Source organism: Scatophagus argus, chromosome 22 (genome assembly GCF_020382885.2).
Source record: "Scatophagus argus isolate fScaArg1 chromosome 22, fScaArg1.pri, whole genome shotgun sequence".
Lineage (NCBI taxonomy): Eukaryota > Metazoa > Chordata > Actinopteri > Scatophagidae > Scatophagus > Scatophagus argus.
Window position 1 is genome coordinate 195,629 of NC_058514.1, and position 15,945 is coordinate 211,573.

At 43.7% G+C, this 15,945-nt stretch overlaps 1 protein-coding gene across 4 annotated transcripts in view; it reads right to left on the reverse strand.

The window, feature by feature from the left end:
* Positions 1-315: 315 nt before the first annotated feature.
* stab2 (stabilin 2) overlaps positions 316-15,945 on the reverse strand; it is a 29,449-nt gene continuing 13,819 nt past the window's right edge. For all 4 annotated transcript variants that reach the window (XM_046379087.1, XM_046379088.1, XM_046379089.1 and 1 more), the window contains 37 exons: positions 15,763-15,870; positions 15,073-15,204; positions 14,850-14,978; positions 13,372-13,434; positions 12,936-13,034; positions 12,660-12,855; positions 12,480-12,575; positions 11,920-11,977; positions 11,708-11,781; positions 11,405-11,530; positions 11,068-11,141; positions 10,910-10,981; positions 10,413-10,532; positions 10,299-10,343; positions 10,135-10,221; positions 9,711-9,866; positions 9,478-9,606; positions 9,182-9,241; positions 8,311-8,487; positions 7,195-7,284; positions 6,963-7,109; positions 6,391-6,450; positions 6,184-6,307; positions 5,452-5,601; positions 5,266-5,370; positions 4,683-4,790; positions 4,278-4,471; positions 4,062-4,203; positions 3,762-3,895; positions 3,365-3,530; positions 2,635-2,741; positions 2,425-2,544; positions 2,191-2,337; positions 1,841-1,951; positions 1,562-1,693; positions 923-1,033; positions 316-652 (listed from right to left, as the gene is read on the reverse strand). In XM_046379087.1, the coding sequence (XP_046235043.1) occupies positions 599-652; positions 923-1,033; positions 1,562-1,693; positions 1,841-1,951; positions 2,191-2,337; positions 2,425-2,544; positions 2,635-2,741; positions 3,365-3,530; positions 3,762-3,895; positions 4,062-4,203; positions 4,278-4,471; positions 4,683-4,790; positions 5,266-5,370; positions 5,452-5,601; positions 6,184-6,307; positions 6,391-6,450; positions 6,963-7,109; positions 7,195-7,284; positions 8,311-8,487; positions 9,182-9,241; positions 9,478-9,606; positions 9,711-9,866; positions 10,135-10,221; positions 10,299-10,343; positions 10,413-10,532; positions 10,910-10,981; positions 11,068-11,141; positions 11,405-11,530; positions 11,708-11,781; positions 11,920-11,977; positions 12,480-12,575; positions 12,660-12,855; positions 12,936-13,034; positions 13,372-13,434; positions 14,850-14,978; positions 15,073-15,204; positions 15,763-15,870 (4,203 nt within the window). In that variant the 3' untranslated portion in view covers positions 316-598. The remainder of the gene's footprint in view (positions 653-922; positions 1,034-1,561; positions 1,694-1,840; positions 1,952-2,190; positions 2,338-2,424; positions 2,545-2,634; positions 2,742-3,364; positions 3,531-3,761; positions 3,896-4,061; positions 4,204-4,277; positions 4,472-4,682; positions 4,791-5,265; positions 5,371-5,451; positions 5,602-6,183; positions 6,308-6,390; positions 6,451-6,962; positions 7,110-7,194; positions 7,285-8,310; positions 8,488-9,181; positions 9,242-9,477; positions 9,607-9,710; positions 9,867-10,134; positions 10,222-10,298; positions 10,344-10,412; positions 10,533-10,909; positions 10,982-11,067; positions 11,142-11,404; positions 11,531-11,707; positions 11,782-11,919; positions 11,978-12,479; positions 12,576-12,659; positions 12,856-12,935; positions 13,035-13,371; positions 13,435-14,849; positions 14,979-15,072; positions 15,205-15,762; positions 15,871-15,945) is intronic.

The following is a 15,945-nucleotide window of genomic DNA, read 5'->3' on the forward strand; positions in this document are numbered from 1 at the left end:
GGTGCTTGTTGACCTCCTTGGCTCATGCTGTTTTGAGTTAGCTGCTAACTGCAGCTAGCTGCTTTGACCATCACGTCACCCCCCAGCTCCTTCAATACCAAGGCTGAGCAAGCTGTGGTTCACATCATCAGGTCTTCTTCTGATGAGAAAACACGAGCAACACTAGAAATGTTGAACAGTGTGATCTTTTAATCGTCACTTAACTTCAGTTATACATGATTCTTTGTTTCACTGCTTGTCTACAGAAAACACATCAAATTTTAAATTTATAAAATTGTCACCATCCAAGCAACAAATTTAGAAGTTGAATCTGAACACATCATTAGTGTTGATTTTTTTTTTTTTTTTTTTTTTTTTCCTGAAGTGGCAGGCAGCCGAGAACTGAGGAGGCTTCAAATGTCTCGTTTAGGAAGCAGTTCATTTCTGCACTAGACAAACCTGAGATCACTGCTGTCAAAGATTTGTCAATAAGAAATAAACACAGTGCTTAAGTCCATGATAAAACACTGTTTGAGGCAGGTTGGAGGACTGTCAGTCCTCAGAGGTATAGAAGCAGTTTGTTCCAGTCCAGCAGTGAGCAGCATCAGCAGCTTCCCTCTCAGCTGTCCTGCAGGAGGTCGTACGAGCCTCCGTTCACCACGTCGTGTTTGTCCTGCAGACAAAACGGGAAGTCTGCAGTTAACACCACCTTAATGCTGTACTTTGTCAGCTGAAGCTCTCACTTATTTTCATTTACTTCATTCAGCATTCAGTCTGTCTAAACATGTCAGAAGTGTCTGAGCTCAAATTGAAAAAGCCAGACTGGTTTAATGTGTAAATTCAGATGAAAGCAGACTCATCTCCAAATGAGAAGAAGAAACTGGAACATTTTGAACTGATTGTATGAACTGAGTCATAATGAAGCTGTGAGATGCTGACTCACCGTAACATCAGAGATGTTCGACTCGGCATCTTCTGGAGCGGCTTCGTAAACCGGGTTACAGATGCTGCGACTGCAGTCTGCGGGTGGAGCTTCCTCCTCGCCTTCGTCCTCCTGTCAGAGCGACCAGGTCGAAGGTCAGCACTAAAACGTGTCTTACACCATCAGAATGTCTCAGAACTATGAGAACAATATTAATGCAAAGGCACTGGTATCAAAAACACTGCGGTGTGATATGTTTAAGACTGTTTTATACTCAGTTACTCAGGCTTATCATCACTCATACTCAGTTTTATTTTAATAGTAAACAGCATATTTTAGTAATGCAAATTAACTCGTATTAACATTACTGCAAATATCAACATCAGCACACCAGCAACATCATACCAAAATAAATGTACACAAATAACTTCATAATTCTAATCTAGCTGCATTAACAGATGTGTATTAATACTACTGTTTGTTGTGCCAGTATCACAGTTATTGTGGATACTCACAAACGGTCTGCACTAAGAAATAATTTGGAGTAGCAATACTACGTCTTAGCTGTAGAAAACCTGAAACTTTGTGGATGTGAAGAAACGTTTGATGACAGACGATATGAAACAGAAAGCAATCAAACAGCGACACACACACTCTGACCTTGAAGTAGTGGAACTGGAAGGGTTTTGTGTTGTGGCTGTAGAAGTGGTATCCAACAAAGACAACTCCAGCCACCAGGACTGTCAGCAGCACCACACCGACTCCCATCCCTGCCTTATGGGCCACGTGCATCTGCACAACCAATCACATTCAAACTCAGAGGTCAAATATGGAAGAACACGAGTACAAGTTTAGCAGTGAACTTTCTTTACAGAGTTTTGTATTTGTCACAAATGCAAAAATAATCAGTAAATACTGTGTCGTCACAACATGGGTCACCTTTTGGCGAGGAGGCGGGGCTTTCAGTGGTCCCTGGAGAACATGTATGATCCCGTTTGATGCCAGGATGTCTGAGTCAGTGACAAAGCGGTTGTTGATGTAACAGGACGACTGCAGAGGGGAAAAAAGGATCAAACGTTCTGAAAACAAAACCTTCTGATACCAGAGTCTGTTGATCTATGTGTTCAAACAGCCTTAACTACAGATGGACCCAAACACCAGTTTAACTTTCTACCAGAACTTTGACACTATTTGTTTCTGCTGTCTTTAGGAGAATCTTGGCAGCCGAAGTGTCAGGTTTTCAGGGACGGGACAGAATTGCTGTCTTGTGTGCAGTTAGAAAATCTGACCAGAGCTGAGGGGTTGAGCAGGTCAGGGACTCCAAGGACAGTCAGGCTGCCGACACGAGTTCTGATCCTGCTGCCATTCTTCAGCTGGCTGACAGGAAGAGCCTGACCCTCCGACAGGTGGAACTCGATGTCCCGCTGAGACAGAGTCTGCAGGGACACGTGGACAGGGAAGTACAGGTGAGGACACATAAACAGGAAGAGGTCCAGTACATGTTCTTAGATCTGATGACTCACCTGATTGTCAGGTAGGCCGTTGTTGTTGGGAACGAACAGCGTTGACTGGACCGTCAGGTTACTGAGATGCTTCAAGAAGTGCTTCCCGGACTCAGATACCTGAGAGTAGTTCAAGATTTGCTGCAGAAGTAAAAATATGTGTCATAACTGAAGCTCATGGAATGTCCATGATGAAGGCTTCACAGCAGCAGCATCTGAAGACAGACTCACTGTGAGGAAGTTGGAGAAGGTTGGTGTGGATTCAAGGACCTGCAGCAGGGTCCCAGTACAGATGAAACCGTCTCCAACATAACCAGGCTTGCACTCACACTTCACCTCTGAAAGCAACAGCACCTGAGCTTATTACTGACATTTCAATCAAATGAGTGTTGTTTTTATACGGTTACTAGATGGCGAGTTAATTCTGTTGTATGGTGCTCTAAAACTTCTGCAAAGAAGGCTTACTGGGGGAAATGCAGCCCACTGATGATCATAAGAACTTACATGTTGACAAGACTGACGCAAAAAACAAACCTTTCAGTCCACTTTCCAAAATAAAAATTGCATAAGACAAATCAGAATTATTATAGCAACAGAAGTCAGAGTTGTTAGAGGTCTGCAGTGATCCACAGACAACAGAAATCATAAACCCTTCATCTTAATAAACTGGGTCCATGGATTTAAAAAAAAAAAAAAAAAAAAAGAAGAAAAAAAGATTGTTTTTCTTGTACGGCAGAATGAAGAAGATGTTAAAAAATATTAGTAACATCTCTTATTTTTCACTGTTTTGTTCTTTTGTAAATTCATTGAACTGTTAATGCTGCCACTTGTTCTTTATCTCTCACTTTGTGATCAAGACATTTGGAAGATGTGTTTGACATATAAATTATATCTGTGGGTTAAATAAAGCTCAGTATTTGTTGACAAAGGAGTGAAAATGATTTCTGACTTTATTTCTCACCCTTCATTCGGTAGCAAAAAGTGTCCCAGGTCTCACTCAGGTTTTTGCGGATGCCATAGTCCACAATGCCCACGTGTCCAAAGCCACAGAGGGGGTTGGCATAGGTGGTGGGGTATGCCACCCGGGCCTGGTCCAACCAGCCCGCAGAACACATGTTCATCCCGCCCTGCAGAGACCAACAGGTCAGGATCGGATGTTCATTCATGTTGTGTGTACAGTGAAACAGTTTGGGGTAAAGCAGCTGTCCTCCTGATAAATCCTGAGCTCCCACTCAATTCACAAGAAAAAGCTTAACACTGTTTCCTCTTTGATGTAAAGTTTCTAACCACATCTTCAGTTTTACTGCTTACACACAGTATTCTGCAGTGACTGTTGCATCTGTGTTGCATTCACTGACCTGCTGAGCATAGGACAGCTGATTGTATGTAGCCAAGCTGCCTCCCTGTGCAGTGCAGGCCTGCTGAGCTGCAGCGTAGTTCATTTTGTACTGTCCTTTCTCTGAACGGTAGTGAAAGACACCGAGCTTCGCATCTGCACTCAGACACAGCAGCAACACACACACACACACACACACACACACACAAACACAAACATTACAATACACTCTGTTATCCCAATACACTGTTGGTGTCACTGTTGTGACGTTCAAGCGTTTTCAGATCAGATCAGATTTAACTGAAACATATGATCCAGATACCTTCAAAGTGGAGGTCGGTACACTTAGCGTCTTGATGACATCGTCCATTATCTTGGAGACAGCGGCTAGTTGGCAGCTGTTTGAGCTCGCAGGTGAGTCCGTCTCCTATGTAGTTGTCCTTACAGCTGCACTTCCTCTTCCCCTGTTCACAAACACATGCAGTTTATACGTTACCATAACACACACGACTCTAAATGATGAGCGTATTGTCCTCACCGGAGCCGTCATGGTGCAGATGGCGTGTTCATGGCAGCCCCCGCTGTCCCCGGAGACACATGGGTCGATGGGCTGACAGGTGAAGCCATCACCAGTGTGACCTTTAGGACAGGTGCAGCTCACCTTTTCTCCTTTCTGAGAACATGTAGCTCCTTTAGCACAACCACCATTCCAGAACTGACACATGTCCACAGCTACAGACGGGGGGAGAGACACACAGATGGAGAGACCAACAGAGAAATATGTAAACAGGAAATGGAATGTTGCCATGGAGACAGTCAGGCTGTGGTCTCCATCTATTTCTGTTCTTCAGTGTTTCCATTGAGTCCTCTGTTAAAATCTGCTTTGGTTTTGAGTGAAAGCTGAAGTGCTTGATAATCTCATATACCCTTTGTGTGCATTTACCTGTACAGGTGAATCCGTCTCCTTCGAAAAATGGCCGACACACACAGGTGTTGTTTTCCTGGCAGACGGCTTTTAGAGAACAGGGTGGAGAACACTGAAAGACTTCAGCTAGAGGAAACACAGACATGCTGATGATGATTGATGAACTTCACCAGGAATAATTCAAAGTACAGAGAAGGAAAACGAACATATAAACAGTCATTAAGTCAGAACAGAACAGGAGAAAAATGAACAAAATAGATAGACACCAATAGATACTGACACATACACACAGATACATGTACACACCCAGGAAATAATTTTGTGGTAAATTTGCTTCTGGTTGAATGTAAGCAGCAGCAACAAGATGATGATGATGACGATGATGATACTGTATTCATCTTCACATCAAAGATTTGACATCTGAGGAACACAATCCATCAACTGGACATCAGCCAGGACCTGCTGTGTTTGGAGCTGAGCGTGTTGTTCAACGGCACTTCCACATGTGAACAGGAGGACCCGGGGTCTGAACCACCAACCATATGGACGACCACAGCTTCTCGTCAATTCAGTGAAAGACAAAAAGTCCTCTTGAACTCACCTTGCGGGGCCTCACAGTGTTCTCCAGTCCAGCCGGCCTCACAGAAACATGAACCTGTACCTTTACGTCCAGCGTCACATGACCCGTGTTCAGAGCAGTTACAGGCTGAGAACCAGAGGACAAAAACAAATTGTCAGGATTATACAAAGTGCATACATCAAACAGAAAACCATCCCTGTGGCTCACCTTTACAGGTGTGACCATAGAAACCCTCACTGCACAGTTCACAGGCCACGCCCCCAAAACCCACATCACAGGTGCAGGTACCGTTACCAAGGTGACCATCGTCACATTGGCCACGATTACTGCAGGGAGAGCCAATCCCCCCAGGACAGACTGGAGAGAGAGGAAGACATCATCGTCGTCATCATCATCATCATCATCATCACAAATGTCGAGCTCATTAATATATTCATGTTGTCATTCATTGTTCATTTGCATGTCCAAACGATTTCACAATTTTCTTTTTTACAAAGTAAATTCAAAGTAGTTATGTACAACAACAACAATTACTCAAATATATTTATTCATCATAGTCAAACACAAGAGAGAAGCTGATATTTTCAGTATGGAAGCCCATTGGTGCTAAAACAAGTTAAAAAAAAGGATCAATATATTTACAATGGATCAAATATTAAAAATTTTGACAAATTAAGTGAAAGTTCCTTCAAACTTTAAATTTTGAATTCTGAATCACAGCACTTCCTCACATTAAATATTTCACTACAACATGTTAAGCATAATTTCAATATGTTAATTTCCTTTGTTTTTGCTCATGTTGTTTAACATTTCAGAATTTCAGGTTTTGCACAGACAAATTGGCTTCCACAGAGAAGCTGTCTGCTTCTTTGTTTTGGGATCAAATGCATCTTAAATGACAGTTTGGTATGTGAATATGTGGGGGAAACATCATCTTACCCAGACAGTCTCGTCCATAGTAACCATGACAACACTTTGGCTGCCAGACGTTGACTGTGCAGGTGCTGCGACAGCCGGTGTTTTTAGAGACAAACATGGTGGGAAGATCACACTTTTGTACCTCCTGAAGACAAAACAAAGGGAATAAGTCACATACTCAAAGAGACGGGTTTCTGTTGGATGTGGGCTCTCTGAACAGACTAAGACCTTTGTTTTGGACCCTTTGGGACAGCGAGTAGTTGACAGGGTGCACAGTCCACAGCTCATCTGCCACAGAAGAAGAAGAAGAAGAAGAAACAACAGCAAATTGAAATCACCAGAAGTGAATGCTACTGGGTCACCACAGAGTGAACTGTTTATGTGCTAATATTAGCATGGCCAGCTATTTAGTTCGCTTCCTTCAATAGTAACACGGTCTTGGCTTTAAGGCCTAGAGTCAGCACATATTGATATGCTTTATATTATTCAGGTCACAGTGCATGCAGGACTGGAACACCATCTGGGATTTGGTTCTGAATGCTATCAAAGTTTACACTAATGTTAGCCGCTCTGTCCCAATCTCCAATGAACTTCACCTGAGATGGATGCAATAAACTCATAAGGTAGCTGAGTTTTTATCTGTGACCTGTTACCGCTTTTCTTTGCTTTTACATGAGCTAGCATGATATCATGTACACCCACAAATTTTATCAGCTTTTTAATCTATATGACCACACAAATGATCTAAAGCTCTATTTGAGATGTTTCTCATTCAAACAACCAACAAAGTGAGTATTTACTTGAAGGTCAAAGGTTGTGTGTTGATCACAGCGTCCTCCGAGGCTGGGTGGAGTCAGCAGGCAGTCGATCCCGTAGGCCATCCCACCTTTAAATATGAGGTGTCTCTGAACAACCCGACACTTTCCATCATTTACAAAGATTTCTCCCTGTTCAACAAGAAACAGCAGAATTAACAAGTGCCGGCTGTCATCTCTTCGTCTTTAGTTTTTAATCCGTCTCTGTTGTTCTTACAATGTCATCCATGCCTCCACAGCTGAATGAGAGTGGTGAACCCTGCATGGTCCGAGCAGAGTCCAGATGGATCAAATTTTCAGCGTAAACCTGAGTGCGAAGAAAGAAAGTTTCCTATCACACCAAGTCAAGTTCACTACATGACTACTGTACTGGTGTCAAAAATTTTTTTTTTTTTAAATTTCATTCTTTTTATTGAGCATCAGCATTATTATTTGGTGCATAGATATACACACAGATAGCTCAAGTGAAATAAAAACAGACAAAAAAAATAAATATATTTATATCTATCTATCCCTCTCTGTAGAAAAAACTTCACGGCCCATTGATTCCATCAAAACATCTGACATGAACTTTAGGGGATCTTTGCCATCTTCACTGCCTTCAGGAATATTCAATATACGGAGACTAGATCTCCGTGAGCGGTTCTTGAGGTTGTTACACCGGTCCAGCAGCAACTGGTTCTGGCTCTGGTGCGACTTGATGATGGACTCCACTACTGTTAGCCGTTCAAAGTTATCACCTGCTACAGACTTGATAGAGGCAAGACGTTTCTGGAATGAGGTCACTATTGTCTGAAGTGAGTCCAGCGAATCTTGTATTGGTTTAACGGCGTCTTGAATCAGTGTGGAAACATCCTCCTTGATGTTCGTGAGGTTCTCTGTTTGGCGAATTCAGCACATGGTTGGTCCATCGCCACCACCACGACTGCAAGTTTTTCAGGAGCACAGGAGCTCCTGCTGTTGTCGGAGGATTGTTAGCTGCAAAGGATGCTAGCTTAACCACAACACATGTAGCAGGAGTTTGTACATTAACTGATTTCGCATGTTTAGATGTGCTCAGTTCTGAGGAATTGGTTCAACTGACTTTAGCAGATAAAATTATGTCGAATTTCGTGCAGAAAGTTCATTTAAAAGGGAGGGTAACAAAAATTGAACCTTGAATTGAGCTTTGCGTGTGTGTCCTCTCCCTACATACGATGTGATTTTTTTAAACAAACTTTTCATTTTTGGTATAACACTCAACCTAAAACTAATTCTGATCAATTCTGGGCTCATCAGCTGAGTTGTAGTCCTCTTTTAAATGTTTTTCTGTTATCACTTCAATGGTCCTCACCTTCTGGGCCTGCAGGATGTGGTACTTCAGGTACTCCACCAGCTGTGGTCGGTTGTCTCGGTGGAACAGGAAGTCCTTCTGCTCCTGCGGCAGAGATGCCATGACATCATCTGAGGGCAAAAAGATGGTCACTGGCTGGTGCAGCCCATCGTTGACCAGGTCCATCACACCTGTGTGCTGAAACATACATACACACATCGTCACTGTGCCAAAAAAATACATTTTACTGTCAAATTACCAGTAAGCAAGATCAGGTTTATTTTCCTTGATTCAGTTATTCATACTCAAACATTTGGTTGTTGTGTAAGAGTCATGTTTCACAAATTGCATACTGGGTCTAAAGTCCTGAAGAGCTCACACTGAAAGCTGCAGCTTTCATGTTGCACTTTGTCATGGAGGAGGGGTGGCCACAAGAGTCGGATGTGTTTAACCACAGGATCTCCTAGGGCAAACTGGTCCTTGGTGATCAGGCAATCTGAAGTCTGATTCTGAGACTCCCGATGATAAGCATGTGGTAGAGGCACCAGGTCAGGTTATCCAACCTGCTTTAAATCTGGACCTGTGGACTCCCCATCTCTGACAGTGCATTTTTAATGCCCATCGGGGAACAATCAACAAACCTGGACAAACGTTTTCACAGTTGCGTAATCAGCTGTGTTGCTGGATCTCTTGGACACTAATGCAAAGAGAGGAGCAGAGCTGTGAGCTGGAGGTGAGATAGGCCAGGTAGCGGGAGGCTGCCGGACACACCAGGTGAACCCTGGATGCATCGAGGGTTAAGAGAGACGTGGAATCACTCACGAATCTCACCTGGTTTTTTCATGTTTGCCAGGTTTTGTTCTTTCTGTGTTGAACACTTTTAATATCTTACCTCAAGCAGTTTGTAGAAGGTTTTATAACCGTGACGTTCAGCCACATCAGTCAGGTTCAGCTGTGTTAAATCAGGCAGAAAAGCATCCACGTGAAGTGAAATAACTGACATATTAGTGGACTAACTAATGAATCCACTCATTCATCCAATAAAGATCTCAAACATATTCAACTTTTTCAGACTGTTGGTCAGACTAGAAAGCAACTTGAAGAACTACAGACTTTTTACACTACACAATTAACTGATTAATCAGAAACTGATCAATACATCAGCCCGCAGCTGTGCTGTATACCTACAGGAACAACTGGCTCTTTGTTTGAGTCGATGTCACGAGGAAACAGAACCTTGTCAATCTCGTGGAAGATCCCATTGACGCTGATGCCGTCACTGTACGTCACGTTAGCCTGATTGATTAAGATGTTGCCCTGAAAGTATCCAACACACAAACAATCAATACCGTGAACAATACAGAGTCCACTGTCGGTCCATTATCTGAAATGAAATCATAAAACTACGTCTGATTGATCACCTGGCTGAACCCAGTGGTCAGGACGAGTCCCGATAGAGATGTCAGGTTTCGGGGTCGGCTCAGGTCAGCTGACAGCAGGGTGTGACACATGACGACGTGGCTACGCATAATCTCAGCAAATAGTTCTTTATGTTTATCTGACATCAATGATTTCATCTAAAATATAAAAAAATATACAAAGAAATACAAGTCAGATATCTGACACAGACAGTCAGGACTGATGACGACAGTTAACTGGTTTTATCAAAATCACACGTCAGTAACGAGCCTCAGTGAAGATTCTAAGCAGTTGATGAAATGTGCTTCAGACCTCCACGGACCATCAGTCATGGACACACTCATCATGGAGCCACACTGCTAACATGCCAATAAAACGTAAAGTCTGTTCACCAGAAGACTTTTGGTCAAGATGTTGATTGGTCACCTTTCCGTTTCTTTCTGCTGCAAAGGCGTCAGGAGTGGGAGCAAAGACAGTGAACGGCCCACGACCCATCAGAGAAATTTCCACCACCTGAAAGCAGAGTTTTTACATCAGTTAATCCGTTTTCACCTGCAGGGGGCAACAGAGTGCCAGAGGTCACCACCCACCATCAGACCGAAGTAGAAGTCTCTCAGCTTCCTCTTCAAGAGTTCCTGCAGACAGTCAGCAGTTAGTTTAAAGTCCTGAGCTCTTTATTTTCACTGTGGGGTTCAGCTGCTCACCTTCCCCACGGTGCCTTTACAGGTGACACCGTCTCCAATGTAGTTACGGTTACACGTGCAGGTACGAATGCCTGGACCCGTCATGTTACACCTGGCGTAGTCGTGACAACCGCCGTTTTTCTGGGCACATCACAAAGCTTAACGATCAGGGTAAACTTTTCAAAGGCCTTCTGGGTACTTCTGCAGTACGTATGCAGTATGTGTTGATTCACAATACTTTTGCATTGGGTTCTTTGTATATAATTTCCCAATAATCTACTACAGATATTGTTTCCATACTGTTGTGTATTTGTATAATACTTTTACTTTACCTTTAAAGACTTTTGATTACCTTTGCAATACTTTTGTGTTCACTTGTGATACTTTCCATAGCCGTTTCCTTGAAGGAAAACTAATACTTGGAACTAATACTTCTTGAATGTAGATTTAAGCCAAATAATTTTCAAATTTTACCGAATCTTTGTCAGACCAACGATTCACACGCAGTTTAAAGTCACCTTTCTACACAAGTTGATCATCTTGCAGTTCTGTCCATCACCTGAGTAACCTTCACTGCAGACACAGGAAGTCTGCAAAGATAAAGAAAAATCACATCAACAAAAATGAACACAACAGCAGTAAACAGTTTTTAACATCAGAGAAAGTCAGTTTTTACTTCGTTCGGTCCAACGTGAACACAGTCTGCGTTGGTGTGGCACCCCCCGTTTCCTTCCAGACAGGGATTTATTTCTGTAGGAGAAACACAAAACTCCTGCAGCCCTTGAATACATCACACAACCTGTTTATTTATCTGACCACACAGATTCATTTAAATTCAGAGCCCAGTTTTTAATTTGACTGGCAGTAATAAATTAATGCTATGATTTATTCACAATTTCATTTAATTCTTGATTTTTTAACAGAGATCATTAAACAGTCCTGCAGCAGGGATACCAAACAAGAGAAGATGAAGATTAATTTCAAAAGTAGAAAGAGTAAACAAGTGAACGTACCAACACACACGAGTCCATCGCCAGCGTAACCGCTGTTACAAACACAGACCCTTCTGCCGGGTCGAGTCCTCTTACACACTGCATACAGACTGCAGCCTCCATTAGCCTTCACACACGGGTCTACAGCTGCACACGCAAACAGCATCGTTATCATCATCATCAGCAGTAACACAGCAGCTTCATCATGAACATCTAAACGGCCAACAGGATGTAAACATATCATTTTGAGGTCTGCTTGCTCGACTGGATGTGAATAACAAAGCTGTCTGAGCTCAGGTGTTTCACCCGTCATGTTGTTGTTACCTTGACAGAAAGTTCCGTTTCCTTCAAATCCTGCAGCACAGAGACACTGAGGGCCGGACGGTCTGATCACACAGCTATCAGCGAGAAGAGACAGAAGAGGAGAGTTTAATAGCCTGAAATGTCCCGCCTGTCAGCATGCAAAGACAATAAGATCCTCCAGGGGGCGCTGCAGCAACCTGAGCCACGATGACAGTGTGTTAGTGTGTACTTACTTTGCACTGGTGTGACATTTCAATGAGCCACACAGTTCATCAGATTTGGATTCAATTTCTGCAACACAACAGACACGAACAGTGTCAGCATTGGTGAATGAGTCTCAGAGACCTCTATGAGCATGAAGTCCCAGCACTACAGGAAGTTTCAATGTTTTAGACAAATGTCAGAATTTCTTCAATAGGTTGTAAAGCGAGAAGTTGAAAATCTAATTTTAAAAGAAATCAAGATCAAAGTAATAAAATTTCAAGTTGAGTCAACTATTTCTGAGAAAAACAAAACTTTCTAAGAATGAAGCTATAGTGTCGTAAGTTAACAGAAGAAAGTCATTCATTTCTTAACAGTTAACGGACAGAGGGAGAACCTGAACGCATCCTTCCTCAGGCCGCGGCTGTGAGTTTCTCTGAAAACATCACTATGTGGTAAATCACACGAACTACTTGGTCCTCTCGTGACTTTTATCAAGATACTAGAATTTTTCTTGTAAAGCTTTCTTGCAAGGTCAGATTTTTTTGGACCCTGTTGTAGTCTGCGCGCCTCTCGTGGTTTACTGTCGTACTTTCGTCACACAGGATTCCTCTCCAGCCGACTTCACACTCACACGTCCCGTCGCCCTTTAACCCCTCACTGCAGCGGCCATTTCTACAGCCACACTCTGCACAGAAAACACAAGAGCGTGAGACAGGAGAAACGCCTTTACTTTTCCTTGCTTCGTGTGAACTGAACGAAGTGGCCCCACCCTGATCACAGTGGACTCCATATTTGCCGCTCTCGCATGTTTCACAGGCTGTCCCATTGAAGCCTCTGTTACACCGACAGACTCCGGTCCCGTTAGTCCCGTCCAAACAGTTTCCGTTTCCGAAGCAGGGCTGACCCTTCGGACCAGGACACGGCTCACAGCGCTCCCCGAAAAACCCTCCACAGCACTTCAACACCTGAAAACACACGAGCTTTGATTGCATTGGCTGTCTTTATGTCTGTGCTGCCTTTTCTCTGTAGAGATCGAGTGACGTACGATGTCCTCCTGGAGGCAGGTGGCCCTGCAGCCGATGGTCAGGAGTCGCTCTTCTTCAAACATCCGAGTGAACATGCATTTCCTCCTCTTCGCTGACTTCTGCAGAGATCACAGAGATATCAGACTCAGTGTGTTCTGACTGGAGGCTCTGACTTTCAGTCAGCACTTTGATTTGTGAAAAGGACACAGCAGTGGTAAGTTTCAGATGCTATCAGGGTGTTAGGACCGAGGTGGAGTCCTGATCTTGGAGCGAGTCAGCAGTGATATGAATTTACTACAAACTATTTGTATGGCTGACATGATTCCTGTTCATCAGGTGGAACATTACAGATCTTATAGAACACATCTCTTCAGTATGTTCATGTTAGTCGAACGGACAATTTGACTGTTAAATTGTGAACGTGGTGAAGGTTCTGTGTGAAATCAGAAATCTTACATCTGGGACCGTGTTGTTGGGACAGATTTTACTCTGTGGGAACAAACAGTCCACACAGGTTCCCTGTGGACAAAAAGGACAAAGTTAATCTTGTTCAGGCTGTATTTCTGTCTCTGTATGCAAGCCTGCTGTCTCAGCATTTCTCTCTGTCTCACTCAGTCTGTCTCTCTCTGTGTCTCTGTAGAGTCTCAGTCTGTGTCTTTGTTTGTCTCTCTGTGTCTCACTGCCTCAGTCTGTTTCTATAGAGTCTCAGTTTGTCTCAGTCTGTTTCTCTATGTCTCACTGTCTCAGTCTGTGTCCCTGTAGAGTCTCATTCTGTCTCATTCAGAACTGCACAGCTCGTGTCCTGACTAAAACTAAGAGGCGTGACCACATTTCACCTGTGCTGGCCTCTCTACATTGGCTTTCAGTAAAATTTAGTAGAATTTAAGATCCTCCTCCTAACCTACAAAGCCGTGTATGACCTGGCACCATCATATATCACTGATCTCACTGAACCATATCAGCCCTCTGAGGTGTTGTGTTCCTTAGATTCAGATTTACTGCTAATACCACAAATCTCCAAATGTAGATATGGAGCCAGGGCCTTCAGGTATCAAGCTCCTCTTCTGTGGAACCAATTACCAGCCTCAGTTCAGACGGCAGACACCCTCTCTGTGTTTAAGAGTAGACTTAAAACCCTCCTCTTTGACAAAGCCTATAGTTAGGACTGTTCAGGCTCTGCCTGGACCAACCCCTGGTGATGCTGCTATAGGTTTGGATAGCTGGGGGAGATCCTTAGACCCCGAGCTTTCAGAGCAGGAGGACTCACTCATCATGTCCCATCACCGTTACAGCACTAACTCCTCCTCTCCCCCGGAGCTCTTGTGCTCCATCTTTTCTCAGCACTTCAGCTTGTTGCTGGATCCAGAATCTCCTACCCCGCCCTCCTGAGGCCTGGTACTGCTGCTGGATCCAGAACCCTCTCCATGGCCCTGCCTGGATCCTGCTGCTCCTGCTCTGCACTGTTCTCTCTATCCTCCCTGTCTCTCATCTCCCCCTCTCCTGTCTCTCTCCATCTCCCTGTCTCTCCTCTCCCCCCCTCTCCTGTCTCTCTCCATCTCCCTGTCTCTCCTCTCCCCCCCTCTCCTGTCTCTCTCCATCTCCCCGTCTCTCCTCTCCCCCCTCTCCCTCCCAGGCAGTCAGAAGGCGGTCTACACTGAGTCTGGTTCTGCTGGAGGTTTCTGCCTGTTGAAAGGAAGTTTTTTGTCTCCACTGTGGCCAAATGCTGACTCAGTGTGGGGTTTTGCCCTGGGACCTGTTTCCCTCTGATTCTCTGCTTTTTGTTGTTGTTTACACACCTGTAAAGTGTCTTGAGATAACTCTGTTATGAATTGGCACTTTAAATAAAACTGAATTGAACTGAATTGTGTCTCTGTGTCTCACTGTCTCAGTCCGTCTCTCTGTGTTTCACTGTCTCAGTCCGTCTTAATCTGTACCATGACTTTCTGGTATCGGGCCTCATCACAGCGGTTCCTGTTGATGTGCAGGACAGCCGACAGTCCGTGAATCACTCCTTTACCGCTCAAGATGTTGGAGGAGTTGATCTGAGCGTCGTTTACAAACAGCTGGAAGACAAACAGACGGACACATGGACAGTTTGGACTGTTTATCTGCTCCCGGATGCTGATATTGATCACTGATTATGTTTCTAACTGGGACCTTTCCGGCACGGGGGAAGATGCCGAGCTGGAAGGAGAATCCGAGCAGCGTTTGTTTGTATCCTCCGAGCTGGAGGTCGGTCTTCAGCAGACGCTCTGACGCCACCACGTGGTATCGAGTTGTATTCACATCCTGATTGTGGTACAAAATAAAAGCACAAAGATGTTTTTCCCTGTCATTGTGAGAAGTTTCAGCAGAATGACCAAACAAAAAGGTGAATAAATAGGATAAGGAAGCTGTGGGTACAAAATAACATCTTTTCAGAAAGATGAATGTCTTGGTGTTATGTTAAATCACTAACGGAGAAGTCAGATTCTTGGAATTTATCTTACATTCCAATGCTTAATCTGTTATCTTTCTTCTTGATTTTCTCAGACAGCGTGGTGGGACACTCAACAGTACAACAAACGTGATGCTAGCCTGTCCTAATTCAAATAAAACTTCATTTAATAGCTGACTGATTTTCTGTATCATAAGTGATTATTTTTTGTTAGTAAGTTATTAATTAGTCAAATATTTTTCATGTCTTAAAGAAAAATGCCCCTCCAGCTGAAGTTTTCATCATATCTCACACATGAATGTCAAACATAACAGAGGTGTCTGTCTCAAACTGTTTGAGACAGCGGAGAACAAAGCTGGACCCTGTGTTTTCTAGCAAGGGTTCTCTTTAGAACCCTTCTCCTGCTGTACCAGGGCAGCTGCAGCCATTTTCTTGAGGTAATCCGTGATGGCGGCGTCTGTTGGAGCAAAGACGGTGAACCCGTCCATCTGTTCGACCTCGTCCGTCAGGTTATAATCCTGAACGGAACAGAGAAAGATGCTGTGAACAAATGTTACGTGTGTTAAAGCCGAGAACGCACTGCGTGGTGTGTT